Genomic DNA, 17061 nt, shown 5'->3' with positions numbered 1-17061 from the left:
CTGACTCCCCAACACCCGACTCCACGGGGCAGCCCCGGGACCCGCTCCCCCACCCTCTAGCCTCCCCCCCCCCCCCCCCCCCCGCCTTCCTCCAGCACCTTCTTTCCTGTCTGCTTGTTTCTTTGTCCTCCGGGTAGGGGTGGGGGGTCCACCAGGGCCCTGGGGACCGGGGTCCCGCCACCGGAGAGCTGACGGCCCGCGCTGAGCCCCATCGGCGGGGCCGCGCCCGCGCGGGCGGGGAGGGGGGCGTGGGGGGGCGTGAGGAGGGGGGGACAGCGGAGGGGGAGGGGCGGAGACGGCCCTGTGGGGTGTAGGGCGGGGCCGGTCGCCACCCGGGGCCTCGGCTTCAGCACCGCGGAGAGAGCCGGGGCGGGGCCGGCGGGGCGGGGCCGGCGGGGCGGGGCGGGGCGGGGCGGGGCGCGCGGGACCCCGAGCGGGCCGGGGGCGCGCGGGGCGCTCTCGCCAGTCCCGCCGCGCGCCCGGCCCTGCGCAGGTGCGCCCGCCGCGCCGCCCCGCCCGCCCGCGCCCCGCTCCGCCGCGGCCCCTCGCCGCGCCCCCGCCCCTCCCGCCGCCGCGCCGCCTCCGCCCGGATGGCCAGGGCTGCGCCCGGGAATGGCGGAGCGAGAGAGCGGCGGCCTGGGCGGGGGGGCCGCGTCCCCGCCCGCCGCCTCCCCGTTTCTGGGGCTGCACATCGCGTCGCCGCCCAATTTCAGGTGAGACTCCCCGGCCGAGCGCCCCACCCTGCGGCCGGGACGGGGCCCCCCGGGCTCCCCGCCCCCCCCCGCTCCGCGCGCGCCTGGCGGGGTCGCGAGAGGCGGCGAGGCTGGGGGGGCTCTCCCCGCAGAGTCCCCCGGGGCCCCCTCGGCCTCGAGTCCGCTCCGGGAGCCGCAGCATCTCGGGGTGCAGCCGGCCCCGCCATTCCGCGCCCCGGGCTGGGGGACCTGAGCTGGAATGGGCGGGGGGTGGGGGGCTGCAGCGCCTTCTCCCCCACTTTGGGGCTGTGGTGGGGCCCGGGACCTGGGCTGAGACCCCGGAGGAGGCCGCGGCTGGGCTTTGCCAGTGCCCAGCGCGAGGCCGGAGTAGAGATGGGAACAGGTTGGGGGGCCCTGAAGGGCCCAGTCCTTGGGGCAGCCGCCGCCTGGAGCTGGCGGGGAGTCCGAGCCCCTCCTTCGGCCCGGCCTGATTCCGCCTCCCCCCTGCTCCGACCCCCTCGCGCACCCAGCATGGCCAGGACCTGGCCAAGCACTGACCTGGTCAGGTGTGCGCTGGTGCAGAAGGTGCAGCCTCAAGTGGGAAATCCTAGGCCTGGGGGCGGGAGGGGGCTTTGGTTCCGACGCCAGGGACGGTGGCAGCGGGTGCTCCTGCCAGGGCAGGGGCGCAGGACCCTGGCCCAGCTCCCCCATCGCCCCGCGCCTGCCCCGTCCGGTGGGTGGCAGGTAGGAGGTGGATTTCAAAGACAGGGACAGTGGATGCTGGAGGGGTTGGGGTGGGAGAAGGATTTCCTTCCCCCACAATCCTCGCCCCAGTTGGGGAGAAGAAAGAGGAGGGGTTGGTTGCTCCTGAGCCCAAGAGAAGGAGACCTGGGCATACCCCATTGTTTCCCTCTCTTGAGCCGGGGCCCTCCCCTCTCCCGGGGCCCCCGCCCCAACAGGCCCCAGCTGGGCTCTGCTGCCAGCCCCTCTGGCCAAGGGGTTGCTGGCTCCCTGGCCCTCAGGTGGGCCAGGACCCTGGGGACCCTGGGGATGTCTAATGGCATCATAAGGACCAGAAACCTCCCCAGAGGCCCTGCTCTGAGCCAGGAGGACCAGAGGAGGGGGCCAGTTGGAGGAGGCCAAGCCTGAGGCTGGAGGCCCAGGGCCTTAGTGATTAGCGCCTCTGACCCCCTGGGGTACCCGTCCACGGAGCTCCTCACTGGGCATGACATGTGCAGCCTCCCTCCCATGAGGCCCCCTGCCCCAGACACCTGGGTTCAAATTAGACTCCACCCCTTTCTAGCTGCACCACCTGGCTGGGTTTTTGTCCTGAGTCGTGTCTGTTAAATGAACTAATTAATATTGATTCCTGCCTGAAAATGAGATTATGCCCATCGAGGTGGCACGCAACAAGTGTGTCAGCCCTCCATGCGAGTGGGCATTTTTGCAGCTGGTTACTGGTCAGAGCGTTTTCCCAGTGCTGGCCTCATAACCACCCTGGGAGTGGGTATTGCTCTGCCCATTTTCTGGGTGAGGAGACTGAGATTCAGGGAGGCAGGTTGGCTCCCCTGAAGACTCCAAGGAAGTCAGAGACCAAGGCTTGACTGGAACCCAGTCGTGTTAAATCCTTTACCTCCAGGCTGGGCCTCTGGTGAGAGGTCAGTTTCGCCTCCGCCCGCCCCCTGCCCCCCACTTTCCTGGTCCCAGGAAGCATGTTCTCTGTCCTGCTCACCCCCTTGGCACACAGCATGTCATGGGCGCTGTAGTGAGGAGTTAAGACGTGGACACCAGCCAGTGAGTGCGTCCAGGTGGGCGAGCGTGGCAGTACACCAAGCGTGGGCTGGCCCTCCAGGACACCATGTGGTGACAAGGCCAACTCTGGGAATAATGAGGGACAGTGTCTTGGGCCCCACGTGGCCTGACCTGCCCCTCCTACCCCAGCAGTGCCTGCTGCCCTTTCCTTGTCCGGCCTCAGTTTAACCCCCAGTGGTTACTGCTCTCTTGTGGCTCTCGGGGGGCCAACTGACCTCGGTTTGCATCCTGGCTGGGCCTTCTTAGCTGTGTGCCCCAAGACTGCGCACTTAGCTCCCAGAGCCTGTCACTGCCCGGCGCTGCTGGCGTGGCCCCTGTCTAGGGCTGTCGTGAGACTCCAATGAGGCCATACAGTTGAGTGCTTCAAGGGCTGTCAAGAGCTGCATTCATGCAGGGCTGGTTTTGTTTTTAAGTTTTAAAGATTTATTTTTTATTTCTGTAATAGCTGGGGTACAGGCCAGAGGTGCAGGAGGGTGAGAAGATTCACCAGAGACAGAATGGGGAGCAAAATAGGCAGATGGACTGAAAGCACTGCTGAGGGGAGCAGCAGGTGAGACAGGAGAGGTCTGCTGTGCCATGTGGGAATCTCCCTGGCCGGCCGGGAATGGAACCTGCGCTTCAGAGGCTGTGGACAGTTTCACAGCGCTACGCTCAACCCACTGCGCCACCGGGGAGGCCCATGGCTGGTTTTATTGTTGTTAGGATGATGTGATGTTGGGGGAACAGAGGAGTACCACTGCCAGCTTCCAGAAGGCACAAGGAGTCAATACCTAAATTTTGCTGTCCCTGATGCCCCCACAAAGTAGGTGCTCACTGATGCCTTACTGGTTTGTTATTGGAGGGTGGTGTTGGGTGCCGACCTCCTGGGTCGCAGAGCCCTGTGAGTATGGCCAGAGGAAACAAGCAGGCGCTGCTCTGAGCACTCCCCGCAGGAGCACTCGGCACCCCCAAACCATAGCGAGAGGCTTATCTTCTCCCTGAGTTGCAGATGAAGCAAATGAGGCAGAAAGAGCTTGGGGAGTGGCAGAGCTGGGGCTCAAACCCAGTCTAATTTCAGAGCCACCCCTGTAAAGGGAGAGCCCTGGACTGGTTCTGGCCCTGGTGATGCCGGTGGTCCTCTCGGGGAGCTTCCAGTGCCTCTTTCAGCCGGTGCTTCTAATGAGCTTTTATTTAGCACCAACAACATTCAGGATCTGTGCATAGATTAGAACAAGTGTAAAGAGTCATACCCTCAGGAAGTAGCTCTATGAGGGGGCTGAGCTCATGACCCGGTATACAAAATCTGTCCTGGAGAGCAGGGTAGAAGGCCCTCCCCATGCCACCACCTCCCACACCGAGTCCATGTCAGTGTTTCTTCCTAACACTTCTGATTCACCGTGTGACGCCACGAGCTCACGCGTTCTGCCTTTTTGCTCATTATATGGGTTGTCGTTTTCCACATGAATACTGAGGCTTCACAGTGCTCGCCCACAAGACTGCAGGCCACCCCGGCCGCTGGACACCTGCATTCTAACCCTCCCCCTGAGACTGGCCCTTTGGTTGTCTTTGAGTTGTTTGCTTTTATGAGTAGAACACACGCTTGTGTGTAAAGGTTTTTCCCACACATCCTTGTGTAAAGGTTTTCCCACACGTGGAACTCTTTCCTCTGGGGAGTTTCCCGCAGCTCAACCGCTGGCTCCCAAGCTCCATTTGCTGCAGATTAGCACCAAGGCATTAAAAAATTCAGACACATTATCACCCCAGGTAGGGTGGTCCCCGGGAAATTGCTTCTGGGGTTGGATAGTTTTGCCCTGGAGATCACCCCAGTGTGGACATAGCTGGGAAGAGAATTCCAGACCAGAAGAACAAACCCAACTTGACCTTAGTCCTGGGACTGGCTGGAACTGTCCCACCTGGAACTGGGAGTGGGCCAGAGAGAGGGTTCTGAGGAATGAAGCTGGGGCTTCACCCCCCCCCATTTCAGCCAGCACCACCTTCCCAGAGGCCTCCACACTCTACCCCAGACTGATACAGATGGGGTGCCAGGAAGTTGACTTGAAAGGGGGAACTGACTTAAAGATTTCCAAGGGGAAATCTAGAAATATCTGGGGACACTGGTGGTTCGTTCGTTCAGTACCGTTTATTAAGTTACTGTTAGCATCCCACATGTTGGTTGAAAGACTTGATGCCACCCTGGTGGACCAGCTGCCTCTGAGGGGAGCCCACACTGGTCCCAGAACCAAGGGTAAAATCAGTGATCTGGGAACTACCCAGCAGAGGGACTAAGAGAGCCAATAGCTGGGGTGTTTGGCCTGGCTGGGGAGATGGGTGAAGGCTTTGCTGAGGTGAGACTGCTGCTGAGGAAGGCAGTGAGCAGGAAGCAGGGGCTGGGGAGAAGGGGAGGGCCTGCTGAGCCTGCAGGCCACAGGTGAGAGGGTTGGTTCCTTTCCCTGAGGGCCAGGGGAAGCTATTCATGGATTTTGAGCTGTGGAAGCTGGAAAGATCAGATTTGCATCGCAAACATTGGTCTGGGTTGCCCAGTGGAAAATGGCTTGTAGCGGGGATCCAGAGCGGAAGTAGGGAGCCAGCTCTTTGCTCGGCACACAGAGCGTGGCAGAGACAGGCTGGACCCTGAAACCACAGGTGCTCTGTTGCCAGAGGGCCTCAGGGGGCAGCATGATCAGGACCCAAGGTCACTCCGCTGGCATCCCGACCTCCCTCAGCACAGGCAGGAATGGAAAGATTCAAGAATGGCCCTTGGACAGCATACGCCTGGCGCAGAGTTGGCCTTGCTCAGCTAAAACCTCCACGCTTCACCATTTAAGCCTTCCTTTGCATTCACTTTTTTTTTTTTTTAAGATTTATTTATTTATTTATACAGGCACTGGGTACAGTCAGAAGCACGGGAGGGTGAGAGAATTCACCAGAGCCAGAGCGGGGAGCAGAGCAGGCAGAGGGACCGAAGTACACTGCTGAGGGGAGCAGCGGGCGGCAGGAGAGGTCTGCGCGCCATGTGGGACCCTCCTCCGGTGGCCGGGCAGCAGCCGGGGATCGAACCTGCGCCGCAGAGGCTGCGGACAGCTTCGCAACCCAGCCCTCAACCGCTGCGCCACCGGGGAGGCCCTGCATTCACTTTTTTTTAAGATTTTTTTTTATGCATACAAGAACTGGGGTGCAGGCCAGAGGTGCGGGGGGGTGAGAGCATTCACCAGAGACAGAGTGGGAAGCAGAGCAGGCAGGTGGCCTGAAGTACACTGCTGAGGGGAGCAGCGGGCGAGACTGGGGAAGTCTGCTGCGTGCACTTCTAACCCAGCCTACCACTGGGCCGAAGCAGCAAAGGAGAAAGGATTGCTGGAGGGGGAAGGAGAAAACGGGGAGCTGTGACTGGGGAAGGCCCGGAGATAAACATCAGGAGGCCAGAGGCATGTTTGTTCATGTAGGAGCCCAGGGCAGGTGGGGGCCTGGAAGTTGGCACTTGCAGAGACACCGGGGAGTCCACTGGGCCCCTGAAGGAGAAGAAGTAGTGCAGGGAGAGGAAGCTCGTATATAGACCGACCCCAAAGATCTCCGCACCCCAAAGGCCAGGGGTTCTGGAGATACCAAACGCCAGAGTGTCCCACGACCTGTGGATGCGACCTCAGGAGCCACCTCACCTTTGGGGAGTGCATCCGATTGGCTTCTGAAGGGGCGCTGCTCTCGCCTCCAGGCCTCCAGGGGTGCCGCTGTGGCAGGTTGCCTTTCAGTTTGAGGCGGTTCCAGGCGCTCAGCTTCCTTCCTCCCTCTCCACCCTCCTGCGGCCATCACTTCCCTCCCGCCTCCTTCCTCACGCCCCTTCCCTGAACCTGGAGGCCCGCAGAGCCCATCTAGCCTCTCTCCAGGGCGGGTGGCCTGGGCTTTGGCTGGGAGGCCAGGACGCCAGGGTGTGGAGGGAGGAAGCAAGGCAGGGTCCGGGAGTGACTCGCCGAGGGACTCCGTGCCAGCCCATCCCACTGGCCCTTGGTGGTGGCCTCCGCACCGCACCGCGGTCCACAGCCAGCACCCTTGAGGAGGGTGGGCAAGGAAGGGTGGCCCCATTTAATATGCGAGGCCCTGCGGTGCCTTGTCTCCGAGCCTTAGTGTTCCCCATCTGTAGAAGGGGCAAAAGGAAACCCTCTCCCTGGGTGGCGGTGAGGACTAGGGGAGATGCGTGGAGACGGTGAGGCAGCCGGTGGCCAGGGCCCAGCAGCTCGGGAGGGAGCGGCCACTCCCCAGGCGAAGGTGTCGGTATTTGTTCTCAGGCCTGCTGCCTCTGGGCTCATCGGGTGCCCGTTCTCCCTCCTGCCACTTTCGAGACACCCGTGAAGTAAGACAGGGAGATTCCTTAACCCACCGGTTGGAGCTGGGGATCAAGTGCAGGCCTCGGACCCCCTCCCAGCCCAGGCTCTTTCCACCACTGCCCAGCGAACCTCAGTTTCTGCATCTGTGAAGAGTGACACAGCTGTTCCTCGCCCACCCGTGCCCCGGAGCTGCTGACCCAGTGGGAACATCAGGGGATGCTGAGGTGCCCCCAGCACAGCTCCAGCCAGATGCTCCAGGCCTGCCCCCAACAGCTGTTTTCCAGGGAGTCGGTGGAAGCTCAAGCTTCTCCCTTTGAGTAGCATCTCGCATGCGGCACGCAGTGCCCCTGCTGCAAGACCACCTGGAAGGGAGGGGTCTGTAACCATCACTCACTGGGAGCGGCTAGGGGCTGCGAGCTCCACCCGCCTTTGGAGCAGCCTGGGGGGGTCTGACAGAGGCCTGGGCCTGCCTGCCCTAGCGAACCGCTTTCTAGCTGCACAGATGGTGACACCAACCCCAAGCGAGGGGATGACAGGACCAGTGGGTGTTGCCAGGAGGACTTCCTGGAGGAGAGGGCTTCAGCATGGGTTGAGAGCCTGACAAGTGCTCCATCCAAGGGAAGCCTCCATGCCTGGGGAGGCAGGTACAGAGGGAGGGTCACACGTGGCACTGGGGAACTTGAATGCCAGGCCAAGGAGGTGGCTGCTAGCAGAGAAACTTGGGGGGATTTGAGGTGGGGAGGCAAAAGGAATAGTGGTATTTGGGGCAGCTTTGCCTGGTAGTGGTAGTGGGTAGAGTGACAGGCATGGGGAGACCGAGGCGAGCAGGCCAGGGGGAGGTGTAGGACCACAGGAGCTGGATCAGGGCTGGGCAGTGGGGAAGAGGAGTCTCAGATGTGCCCGGGGGTCACCAACAGAGCAGGGGGTGTCTTCGGGCACCTCTGGGCCTCCCCAGTGCTGGCTGCGTCTCCAGACTGCCTGGTCTGTGACTGTCCAGGCAGCATGTGCCTTGACCATATACCCTGTGCCAGCCTCGGGGTTGTCTCAGCACCGGAGATGCTACTTACATTAGCCAGACTGAGCAGGCTGCTCTGGCATCAGGGCTCTGCCCTCCTCCCAGCCTACCCCCACTGCCGCACTACACCCTCCGCCGGCCCTGGAAACCTGAAGGTACCTCGCCTCCCTCTCGAGCTGCTAAGGAGCACCTCATTCCCCAGTCCCTTGCCCTGGCCAGAACCCCTCTTTCAGTTCCCGCTGGGGTCTGCAGCTTCGCACCCCCCAGGCTGTCCCTCCTGCCCTGCCCGAGGGGTCCACCCACTGGACTGCCCTTGGCTGGACTGTGCCACCTCCTGCACCCACAGGCTCTTCCTAGTCTTGAAGGATGGAGCCCAGGGAGGGGCAGGGTCCTGTCCTGCACCCAGACAGGTGATAGGGGGCGGCCAGACTGACCAAGGCAGCACTGCCTGCACCGTCCGGGCCCCCTGATGTGGGGTCAGGGTCCCGCTGGGAGCCGTGCAGGTGGGGCATCCTTTCATGGAGGATTTCCCAAGCCCCCCACATCTTGCCACCAGGCACCCTGAGTATGCTGCTGGCCCTTTAAAGCAGATCAGGGGCTGGCTTTTGGGGGGGGGAAACACCCCAGATTTCTGCCATCTGTTTACAAGCCTGGGCAGGGAGAGGGACCACCCTGGCCCCCGACAGGGGCATTGGAAGGGCAGGTGGAGCAAGGCATCGATTGCTGTAACCTGATTCCGCGTGGGAGGCGGCACTGACAGCGGCAGCAGCGGCAGCCGAGCGGGCTGGGGGAGGAAGCTGCCTGCAGCTCAGGGCTGGGCCGGCAGGAGCCGAGGCTGGGGCCTGGGTCGGCAGTCGCAGCCTCCATTCCTGGACCATCTATTTTTAATGAGCTGCCCGGGCTCCTGCAGCGGGCAGGACGCAGAAAGGCAGGCCCAGGAGGTGCAGGCCAGAGGCCTCAGCCCTGCCCTGAGCCCTGGCCCCCCCACTCTTCTGGGCATGAGAGGGCGGCCCTGGGGCCCAGCAGCCCCCCAGCCGGGCAGGGCTCTCCATGCAGCTGGTGCTGAAGATGGATTCAAGCCCAGACAATGACAGCTGGTTGGAGGATCAGTGGGAGCGCTGGTGGGTAGGGCTGTGGGGGCTGGTGGGGCCGGGGGGAGCTTGGGAGGGGACAGCGCCATTGAGCTTTGGGTGTCTGCTGGGTCTGATGGAGGGGACGAGGCAGGGGCGTGGGCCTGCTTGGTTTCCCTGGGGGCTGGGCGGTCACCTCTCCTGGGTGACCTTGAACCAATGGGTCTTACTCTGGGCTTCAGTCTCCTGGTCTTATTTGGGGAAAGGCTCAGAATTCCCCCCAACTTCTCCCACAGAATTCTCCCAAGTGGCCCACCCACACCAAACCCGGCCGAGCACCCGGGGCTGGGGACGAGCAGGTGCGGGGGGCACTCAGGCACCGCAGTGACTGGCACAGCCCTGCATGCGGGGCTGGGGCCCAGGACCGGCCTGGGGGGACAGGGCTCCAGGAGAGCCCGCCGAGCTCTGCGCTAAACGCGCTGGCCTCCCTCCAGAGTTCGAGACACCTCCACACCCAGCCCGGGGCCTTCCCTGACCCCAGGTGCAGCCTCCTGCCCCGATGCACATGCTGGCAAGGCTCTGCGGGTGAAGAGAGGAGACAAGAGCGTGGAAGGGAGGGAGGCGAGTCTCTGCTTGAAGCTGCAGAAACTGCCCACATGGACACCAGCTCTCTCTTCACTTGCTTCCAGGACTTACGAGGATTTCTGGGTGGGTGGGACTGGGGACTGGGAGCCCTCCCTGGAGGCCGGGGAGGGGCTGCTGCCAGCCTTCTTCCTCCTCGCTGCAGGAATTGCACAGGCAGCTCCCCCCTGAGCTAGGCAGCCCTTGGAGTCTCTTCTCCACTCTGTATTCTCCGGGGTGAAGCAGCCTTGGCACCTGCCTTGACCAGGGGAGACATTTCCCTGGCAGAGCTGAGGCTCTGACCAGCTGGCCTTCTAGGCACTGCCTCCTGGTTGGCAGCAAGGTGGACAGCTCCCAGCCGGTGGCACTGGAGGAACCTGGAGCCTCCTGTTCCACTGCCACCTTAGGAGGACTGTCCTTTGGCATGGACCCAAAATTCTCTCCCTGCCTGTTAGTTATCCCTTGCGTAGGTACTGGTGGACCCCAAGTTTCATCCTCTAGGAACTGTGATCTGCCTTCAAGGGGCTGCCCTTTGGAAGAGGTGACATCAGTGGGCCAAGCAATCCCCCTGGGTTGTAACTTTGGCTTCCTGTCCCACCAGGCTCACCCACGACATCAGCCTGGAGGAGTTTGAGGATGAAGACCTCTCAGAGATCACCGATGAGTGTGGCATCAGCCTGCAGTGCAAAGATACCCTGTCCTTACGGGTAAGGGGGGAGTCCCCTGGAGCCCCCACTTGGGTGGCAGGATGGGTAGGGTCAGAGTGAGGTCGTCCTCCTATTTATAAAGGGCTTTCAGGGCCTGATTAAATAAGATAACGTACAGGAAGCATCCAATATAATACTTGGCACATCTTCAGTGCTCAATTAGGAATTAAAAAAATTTTTGGGCCAGGGCCTAGGGTGGGAGGCAGCTCCTTCAGCCTGCCACAGGAAGGGCGAGGGCAAGAGGTCTTGAGATCTGGGGCAGTAGCAATTAGGGGCTAGAGTTAAGGGAAGACTCAGGGCTACCCTGAATCCGAGGGAGCGGCCTTGGCAGAGGGCCTGAGGCAGAGCAGGGTGGAGTCTAGTGGACTCTGCAGTGCTCTGGGGCAGGAGAAAAAGCCAAGGCCTCCCGCCAGCCATTGCACCAAGCCATGCAGCCTCCCCGGCCCTTGAGCCCGCAGTCCTGAAGACCGCCCCGAAGGGCTAACCCAGCATTGCTGCTGCTTTGGACTCTCTCCTAGCCCCAGATTTCTGAGTCGTCCAGGAGGCCCTTGGCATCTGGAAAGCCTGGGCTAGGTGAGGGTCCCCCCACCCCTTGTGTTCTCAGAACAGGAGGAGAGGAAACCCTAGCCTGGAAGTGGAAGGCAAACACGGGGCCAGTTCCCTCCCCCAGGGGGGTGGGCGGCCCAAGCAGATGTGGTGACTGGAGAAGGGTTCGCAAAGGAAAGCTGCACCATGAGTTGGGGTGTCGCCTGTCTGTGTTGACACCCTGCCCCGCCCCCCACGGAGATTCTATAAACTCTGCCAGGCAAGGGGGCGCCAAGGGGCGAAATAACCCCCCAATGTTTCTACCCCTCACCCTCTAGCCAGGCCAGGGAGGGTCGGCTCCAGGAGCCACTGACTGGATCCTGACGCAGCTTCTCTAAGGTCATACACCTGTTCCTGGCTCCCACACCGCGCTCTCCCGCAGCACGCAGGCCCTCGGGCTGCTGCTCCCAGCCGGGCGAGGCAGCGGGGGGCCTTAGACCAGCTGTGGGGGACTTTCCCACACGCGCTCCCCACAGGGTCAGCCCTGCCCGGGGCCAGGGCCTAGTGGCAGAGCGGGACCTGTCAAGGTGAGGCTGGCCAGAGGGAGGAACTTCTGTCTGTGGCGGGGAGGACGGGGTGCCACTTTCTTGTGCAGGTGCCCCCCCCCGCCCCCCAGCACCCCTCTTCCCGGTCTTCCGCCCCGCGGCCTTCCCGCAGGCCGCAGCTCTCGCCTGGCCGAGGCTGTTTTCCTAGTTTTCCTCTTGGCTCCCATCAAATACTGCCCCCGCCTCCCTCCCTGTGGGACCCGAACTCCTGGGCGACCCTGCGTCCCCATGGCAACAGCGGTGACCTCACTCTGTACTCCGCTTACAGCCCGAGTGAGGTCATCGCCCGTTGCCGAGGGAACGGGAGGGCACACAGAGTCCGGAGAGGGGGGGAGCGCGAGCAGGAGGCGGTGGGGACTGTCTCGGACGCGCGCTGCCCCGCAGGGGGCGGGAGGGGGCGGGCCCCGTCTCGCGGGCCGCGTCTCGCCGGCCCCCCGACCGCTCCCTTCTCCCCCGCACGCGGCCGCGGAATGGACTCGCCCGGGCGGGGGGCGGTGCCGGCGGGCTAGGCCCCGCCCCTCCCTGCGAGGCCCCGCCCCGCGCGGCCCCGCCCCCTGACGCGCCTCCGTCTGCGCCGCGCAGCCCCCGCGCGCCGGGCTGCTGTCTGGGGGCGGCGGCGGCGCGGGCAGCCGGCTGCAGGCCGAGATGCTGCAGATGGACCTGATCGACGCGGCCGGGGACACTCCCGGCGCCGAGGACGACGAGGAGGACGACGAGGAGGAGCGCGCGGCGCGCCGGCCGGGAGCCGTGCCGCCCGAGGCCGAGCCCCGCCAGGAGTCGGCGCCCCGCGGCCAGGGCCAGGGCCAGGGCCAGGGCGGCGGGGACACGTACCGCCCCAAGCGGCCGACCACCCTCAACCTCTTCCCGCAGGTGCCGCGGTCTCAGGTGAGGCGCGAGCGGCGGGGGCGCGGCCGAAGGGGCGGCGCCCGGGGGCAGGGCCGCGGGGCGGCGCGGGCGGAGGCCCGCGGGAGGGGTGCGGCGGGGGCGCGGCGTCCCGCGGGAGGCGGCCTGGAGGTCGGCGGCGTCGGTCCCGGGGGAGCGGGGCCTGGGCGGAGGGGCCGGGGGCGGGGAGGGGCTCAGGAGCGCGGAGGCAGGATCGGGTGCGGAGAGCAGCAGGGCATGGGGAGGTCTGGGAGGCCCTGGAAGGCGTCGGAAGGCTGTGGAGCCCGGGGCGTCTGGCAGCTTTCCCCTCGGGGTGTGGGGTTGCTGGTGGAAGAGCATCGAAGTCGTCCCGGCGCGGGCAGGCCTTAGGAAATGGTGGAGATGTGGGGATGGGGAGCTCAGGGGCAGCAGCCAGTTGGAAATGCGGGCAGCTGGGAATTCCCAGAAGGCAGGGACAGAAATGGGAGGTGGAGCTGCCCGACTGGGTTGGGGGCTCAGGGCCCCTGGGCTGGGTGGCTGGATGCCAAGGAGGGTTGAATAGGGTGGGGGAGAGGCGGCTGGGGCCCTTTGGCTTCCAGCCCAGCCGGGAGAGGTGAAGAGCAGCTCCGGGAGGTGGGGCTGTTGGCGGATGGTGCAGGGGCTGCAGGGAAAGGTTTGGTCCCTTTCCCAGGATCCTCTGGAATGGGTTTTGGCTGCCAAACTCATGAGAGTGAGGGTGTTCCCAGGGGAGGGGGACTGTATTGTGCGTGAGGAGCCTTGTGTGGAGGCATTATAGAGGGGGTCCGGGGGGCTGACTGGGGAGCGCGCAGCCCAGGAAGGAGGGCTGCTGACAGCTGTATCTGTCATTCCTCAGTCATGTGCTGCGGGGGGTGGGGGGCACGGTGTGGATTTGTCATTTGGATGATTCATCCCAGTCCCCCAGGCCAGTTGCTGGGAAGACCCTTCCGCTCTTCTGAGGCTCTCCCAGAATGTCCCTGTCCCTTCCCTAGGCCCTAGCTTCCTAAGCTCCATGCGGCTGGGGTTGGAACGGAGCGTCTTACATGTCAGCCCTCGGTGTCTGGGACCAGGAGTCTGGTCTGTCCCCAGACAGCTCCTGCTGCTCCCCTCACTTGCCACCGCACACACGGGTCTCCACCACCTTTGTTGAGGTTGATAGGAGCATCTCCCTGAGAGTCGGCCAGTGCGCCCGGATGGGAGTCCTGTGACCTGCCCCCCCTCCTGCCCACACCAGAGTAGCCCTGGGGGTGAGGCCCTTGGCAAGTGGGGTGGGTGCAGCAAATGGCCTAGGGATGGCCTGATGGGGGCAGGGCCAGGACCTCCCTGTGCCGGGCACTGCTGACCGCCTTTGTCACAAGAGCCCTTTGTTCCTTACACAGGACACACTGAATAATAACTCTCTGGGCAAGAAGCACAGTTGGCAGGATCGGGTGTCTCGATCGTCCTCGCCCCTGAAGACAGGTGAGTGAGGACCCTTTTCCTCACCTGGATCTCCACTTGCCCTGACTCAGTCCTTACTGCGACAGCAAACCCAGCAGTCTGCAGCTTATCAATTAGAGGTGCCTGTGGCCTTGAGCCTGCCCATGAATGGGCAACTGTGGCATGAGAGGATGGCCCCAGGGCCTCCAAGGGCCTGCTGCAGGAGTGCTTGGTCTCAGTTTCCATGTGACCATGCTAAGCGGAGGGTAGCCTGGGAGGCAGGGGAGAGTACCTGCCTCCCCCACTGACCTGCCTCTTCTCCAGGGGAGCAGACACCGCCACATGAACACATCTGCCTGAGCGATGAATTGCCACCCCAGAGCAGCCCCGCCCCCACCAAGGATCGAGGCACCTCCACCGACAGCCCTTGCCGCCGCAGTGCCGCCACCCAGATGGCACCTCCCAGCGGCCCCCCTGCTGTCCCACCCGGCGGTCGGGGTCACCCGCATCGAGACCGCATCCACTACCAGGCGGACGTGCGGCTAGAGGCCACTGAGGAGATCTACCTGACGCCGGTGCAGCGGCCCCCAGACCCCGCGGAGCCCGCTTCCGCCTTCCTGCCGCCAGCTGAGAGCCGGATGTCAGTCAGCTCAGATCCAGACCCTGCTGCCTACCCCTCAACGGCGGGGCGGCCCCACCCCTCCATCAGTGAAGAGGACGAGGGCTTTGACTGCTTGTCGTCCCCAGAGCGGGTTGAGCCGCCAGGCGGAGGGTGGCGGGGGAGCCTGGGGGAGCCGCCGCCACCTCCACGGGCTTCACTGAGCTCGGACACCAGCGCCTTGTCCTACGACTCGGTCAAGTACACGCTGGTGGTGGATGAGCACGCACAGCTGGAGCTGGTGAGCCTGCGGCCCTGCTTCGGAGACTACAGCGACGAGAGTGACTCGGCCACTGTCTACGACAACTGTGCCTCCGCCTCCTCGCCCTATGAGTCGGCCATCGGGGAGGAATATGAGGAGGCCCCCCGACCTCGGCCCTCCGCCTGCCTGTCCGAGGACTCTACGCCTGACGAACCCGACGTCCACTTCTCCAAGAAGTTCCTGAACGTCTTCATGAGTGGCCGTTCTCGCTCCTCTAGTGAGTCCAGAGCAGGGAGCGTGGGGAGACCTGGCTGGGGAGTGCCGAAATGAGGGTGTTTCTGGGGGGGGGGGGTGGCCTCAGGCCCATCTGGCCCAAGGCATTAGGAACGAGCACTGTCACCCGCCCCCAAACCTCAACCAGAGCTGGGACCCTCCTTCTCCAGCCCGTCCCCCTCCCCTACAGGTGCAGAGTCCTTCGGCCTCTTCTCCTGTGTCATCAATGGGGAGGAGCAGGAGCAGACCCACCGGGCCATATTCAGGTAAGAACACCCGGCCGGGCCAGGCCTGGGCTCTGGGCCTCACAGCCTAAACTGGCCCCCCCAACCTCGGGCGTTCATGCATCTACTCGGCCCCAGAGAGACAGTGTCCACCCTCCGAGACCTCAGAGGCCGGTGGAGTGGCTGGTTTCCATGCCGCGCGGCTTTGCTGTGCTGCAGGAGCCAGGCGGCTTCCCAGCAGATGCTGCCTGAGCAGCACAGAGCCCGCGCCCCAGCCACGTCCAAGGGCTCACTTTCCGTGACCACTCAGTTCTATCACCCTCTCTTGGCCTGTGAATTCCTCGTGGCAGATCCATGTCGGAATGAGCTCAGCTTCCCCCAGGAACTAGCATGCAACAGGCACACAGGATGCTTTGCAAATGTTTATTCAACTAGTGATGCTGACGTAGCTCTCTGACCCCGGAGCAGGGGGCCAGGTGAGGCCTGGCTGAGCGGCCTTGGCGATGGATTCCTTATGTGCTCTTTGTCGGGGACAGGTTTGTGCCTCGACACGAAGATGAACTGGAGCTGGAAGTGGATGATCCTCTGCTGGTGGAGCTGCAGGCGGAGGACTACTGGTATGAGGCCTACAATATGCGCACAGGTGTCCGGGGCATCTTTCCTGCCTACTATGCCATCGAGGTCACCAAGGAGCCTGATCACATGGCAGGTAGGACTCCCTTGCCCCTATCTGGTGCCACCAGGCCCCCACCTCTGTCGCGTCCTGTCTTGCTGCCAGGTGAATGGGGAGGGAGGCTGGGATGTGTGCAGATGTGGCACCTTCCGCCGGCCCTGCCACTGCTCACGTCGCACTTATTTTCCAGCCCTGACCAAAAACAGTGATTGGGTGGACCAGTTCCGGGTGAAGTTCCTGGGCTCAGTCCAGGTTCCCTACCACAAGGGCAATGACGTCCTCTGTGCTGCTATGCAAAAGGTACCTGCTCCCTGCTCCCCTGGCCTCGGGGCCCAGCTCCTGCTGTCTCTCTGGAAAAGGGACTCCCAGCACCTGACGCTCCTGTCCCTCACTACAGATTGCCACCACCCGCCGGCTCACCGTGCACTTTAACCCGCCCTCCAGCTGTGTGCTGGAGATCAGCGTGCGGGGCGTGAAGATAGGCGTCAAGGCTGAAGACTCCCAGGAGGCCAAGGTGACGGCCCTGGCCCCCGGCTCTCCCGCCAGCCCTCCCGCCCGGGTCGCCTCCTGCAGGCTGACGGAACCCTCTTTCTCTCTTCTCCCTCCTCTAGGGGAATAAATGTAGCCACTTTTTCCAGTTAAAAAACATCTCTTTCTGCGGATACCATCCAAAGAACAACAAGTAAGCGGGACGGGACAGAGGTCAAGGTGGTGGTGGGGGGTCATCTGGCGCCATGATGGAGGGTGTGGGTCCTCGAGTGTGCCTGGAGGGTCTGAGCCAGTCCCACTCACAGGCTGCTGGCTTCCCCAGGTACTTTGGGTTCATCACCAAGCACCCCGCTGACCACCGGTTTGCCTGCCATGTCTTTGTGTCTGAAGAATCCACCAAAGCCCTGGCAGAATCTGTGGGGTACGTACATGTGTATATCCTGCCCAGCGTCCCCCGCGAGCAAGCCCCAGTGACCTCAGGCTCAGAGCACACTCCTCGGGCTCAGTGTCCTCCCCCAGGCCTCCCCAAGGCGCTCACATCACCATGCAGGGCCCTGGAGAGAGGCTGCGAGTCGGCAGCAGCAGCTTGGACAGAGGGAACTGGGAGCCCCCCAGGCGCCCTCCCAAACCCCAATTTGGAAACCTCGGGTGGAGCTCACATTCCTCCCCGTCACCGGCACCTACCTGCCCCCTAGGAGAGCGTTCCAGCAGTTCTACAAGCAGTTCGTGGAGTACACCTGCCCCACAGAAGACATCTACCTGGAGTAGCGGCTGCCGCCTTCGCCCCTGGGCGCGGGCCGGTGCCAGGACAGCTGGCTGCTGACAGGAGAGGCGCTGCTCGCGGAGGACACGCGCCGCCAGAGGATGGGGAAGTGGGGGCCACTGGCCGAGGGGGGGTGGGG

The 17061-nt window shown here is 63.6% G+C and overlaps 1 protein-coding gene across 3 annotated transcripts; it reads left to right on the top strand.

Moving 5' to 3' along the window:
* Positions 1-612: 612 nt before the first annotated feature.
* Positions 613-17017, top strand: MAPK8IP1 (mitogen-activated protein kinase 8 interacting protein 1; the record flags this gene model as incomplete). Of its 3 annotated transcripts, none has more annotated exons than XM_084235666.1 (12): positions 613-713; positions 10107-10212; positions 11925-12227; positions 13601-13682; positions 13965-14777; positions 14964-15039; positions 15534-15706; positions 15861-15970; positions 16068-16184; positions 16282-16352; positions 16482-16580; positions 16855-17017. In XM_084235666.1, 12 exons carry the CDS (start codon positions 613-615, stop codon positions 16925-16927), a joined length of 2124 nt encoding a protein of 707 aa, XP_084091792.1. In that variant the 3' UTR covers positions 16928-17017. The 3 variants fall into 3 exon arrangements, with proteins under 3 accessions (XP_084091792.1, XP_084091794.1, XP_084091793.1); XM_084235668.1 differs by lacking the exon at positions 613-713 and adding an exon at positions 8865-8935 and having other exon boundaries at positions 11997-12227; XM_084235667.1 differs by lacking the exon at positions 613-713 and adding an exon at positions 8865-8935.
* Positions 17018-17061: the final 44 nt, after the last annotated feature.

The sequence above is a fragment of the Talpa europaea genome (genome assembly GCF_964194135.1).
Source record: "Talpa europaea genome assembly, chromosome: 1".
NCBI classification, from domain to species: Eukaryota; Metazoa; Chordata; class Mammalia; order Eulipotyphla; family Talpidae; genus Talpa; species Talpa europaea.
Note: the sequence above shows the minus strand (reverse complement) of the source record. Positions and strands in the feature narration are given on the sequence as shown.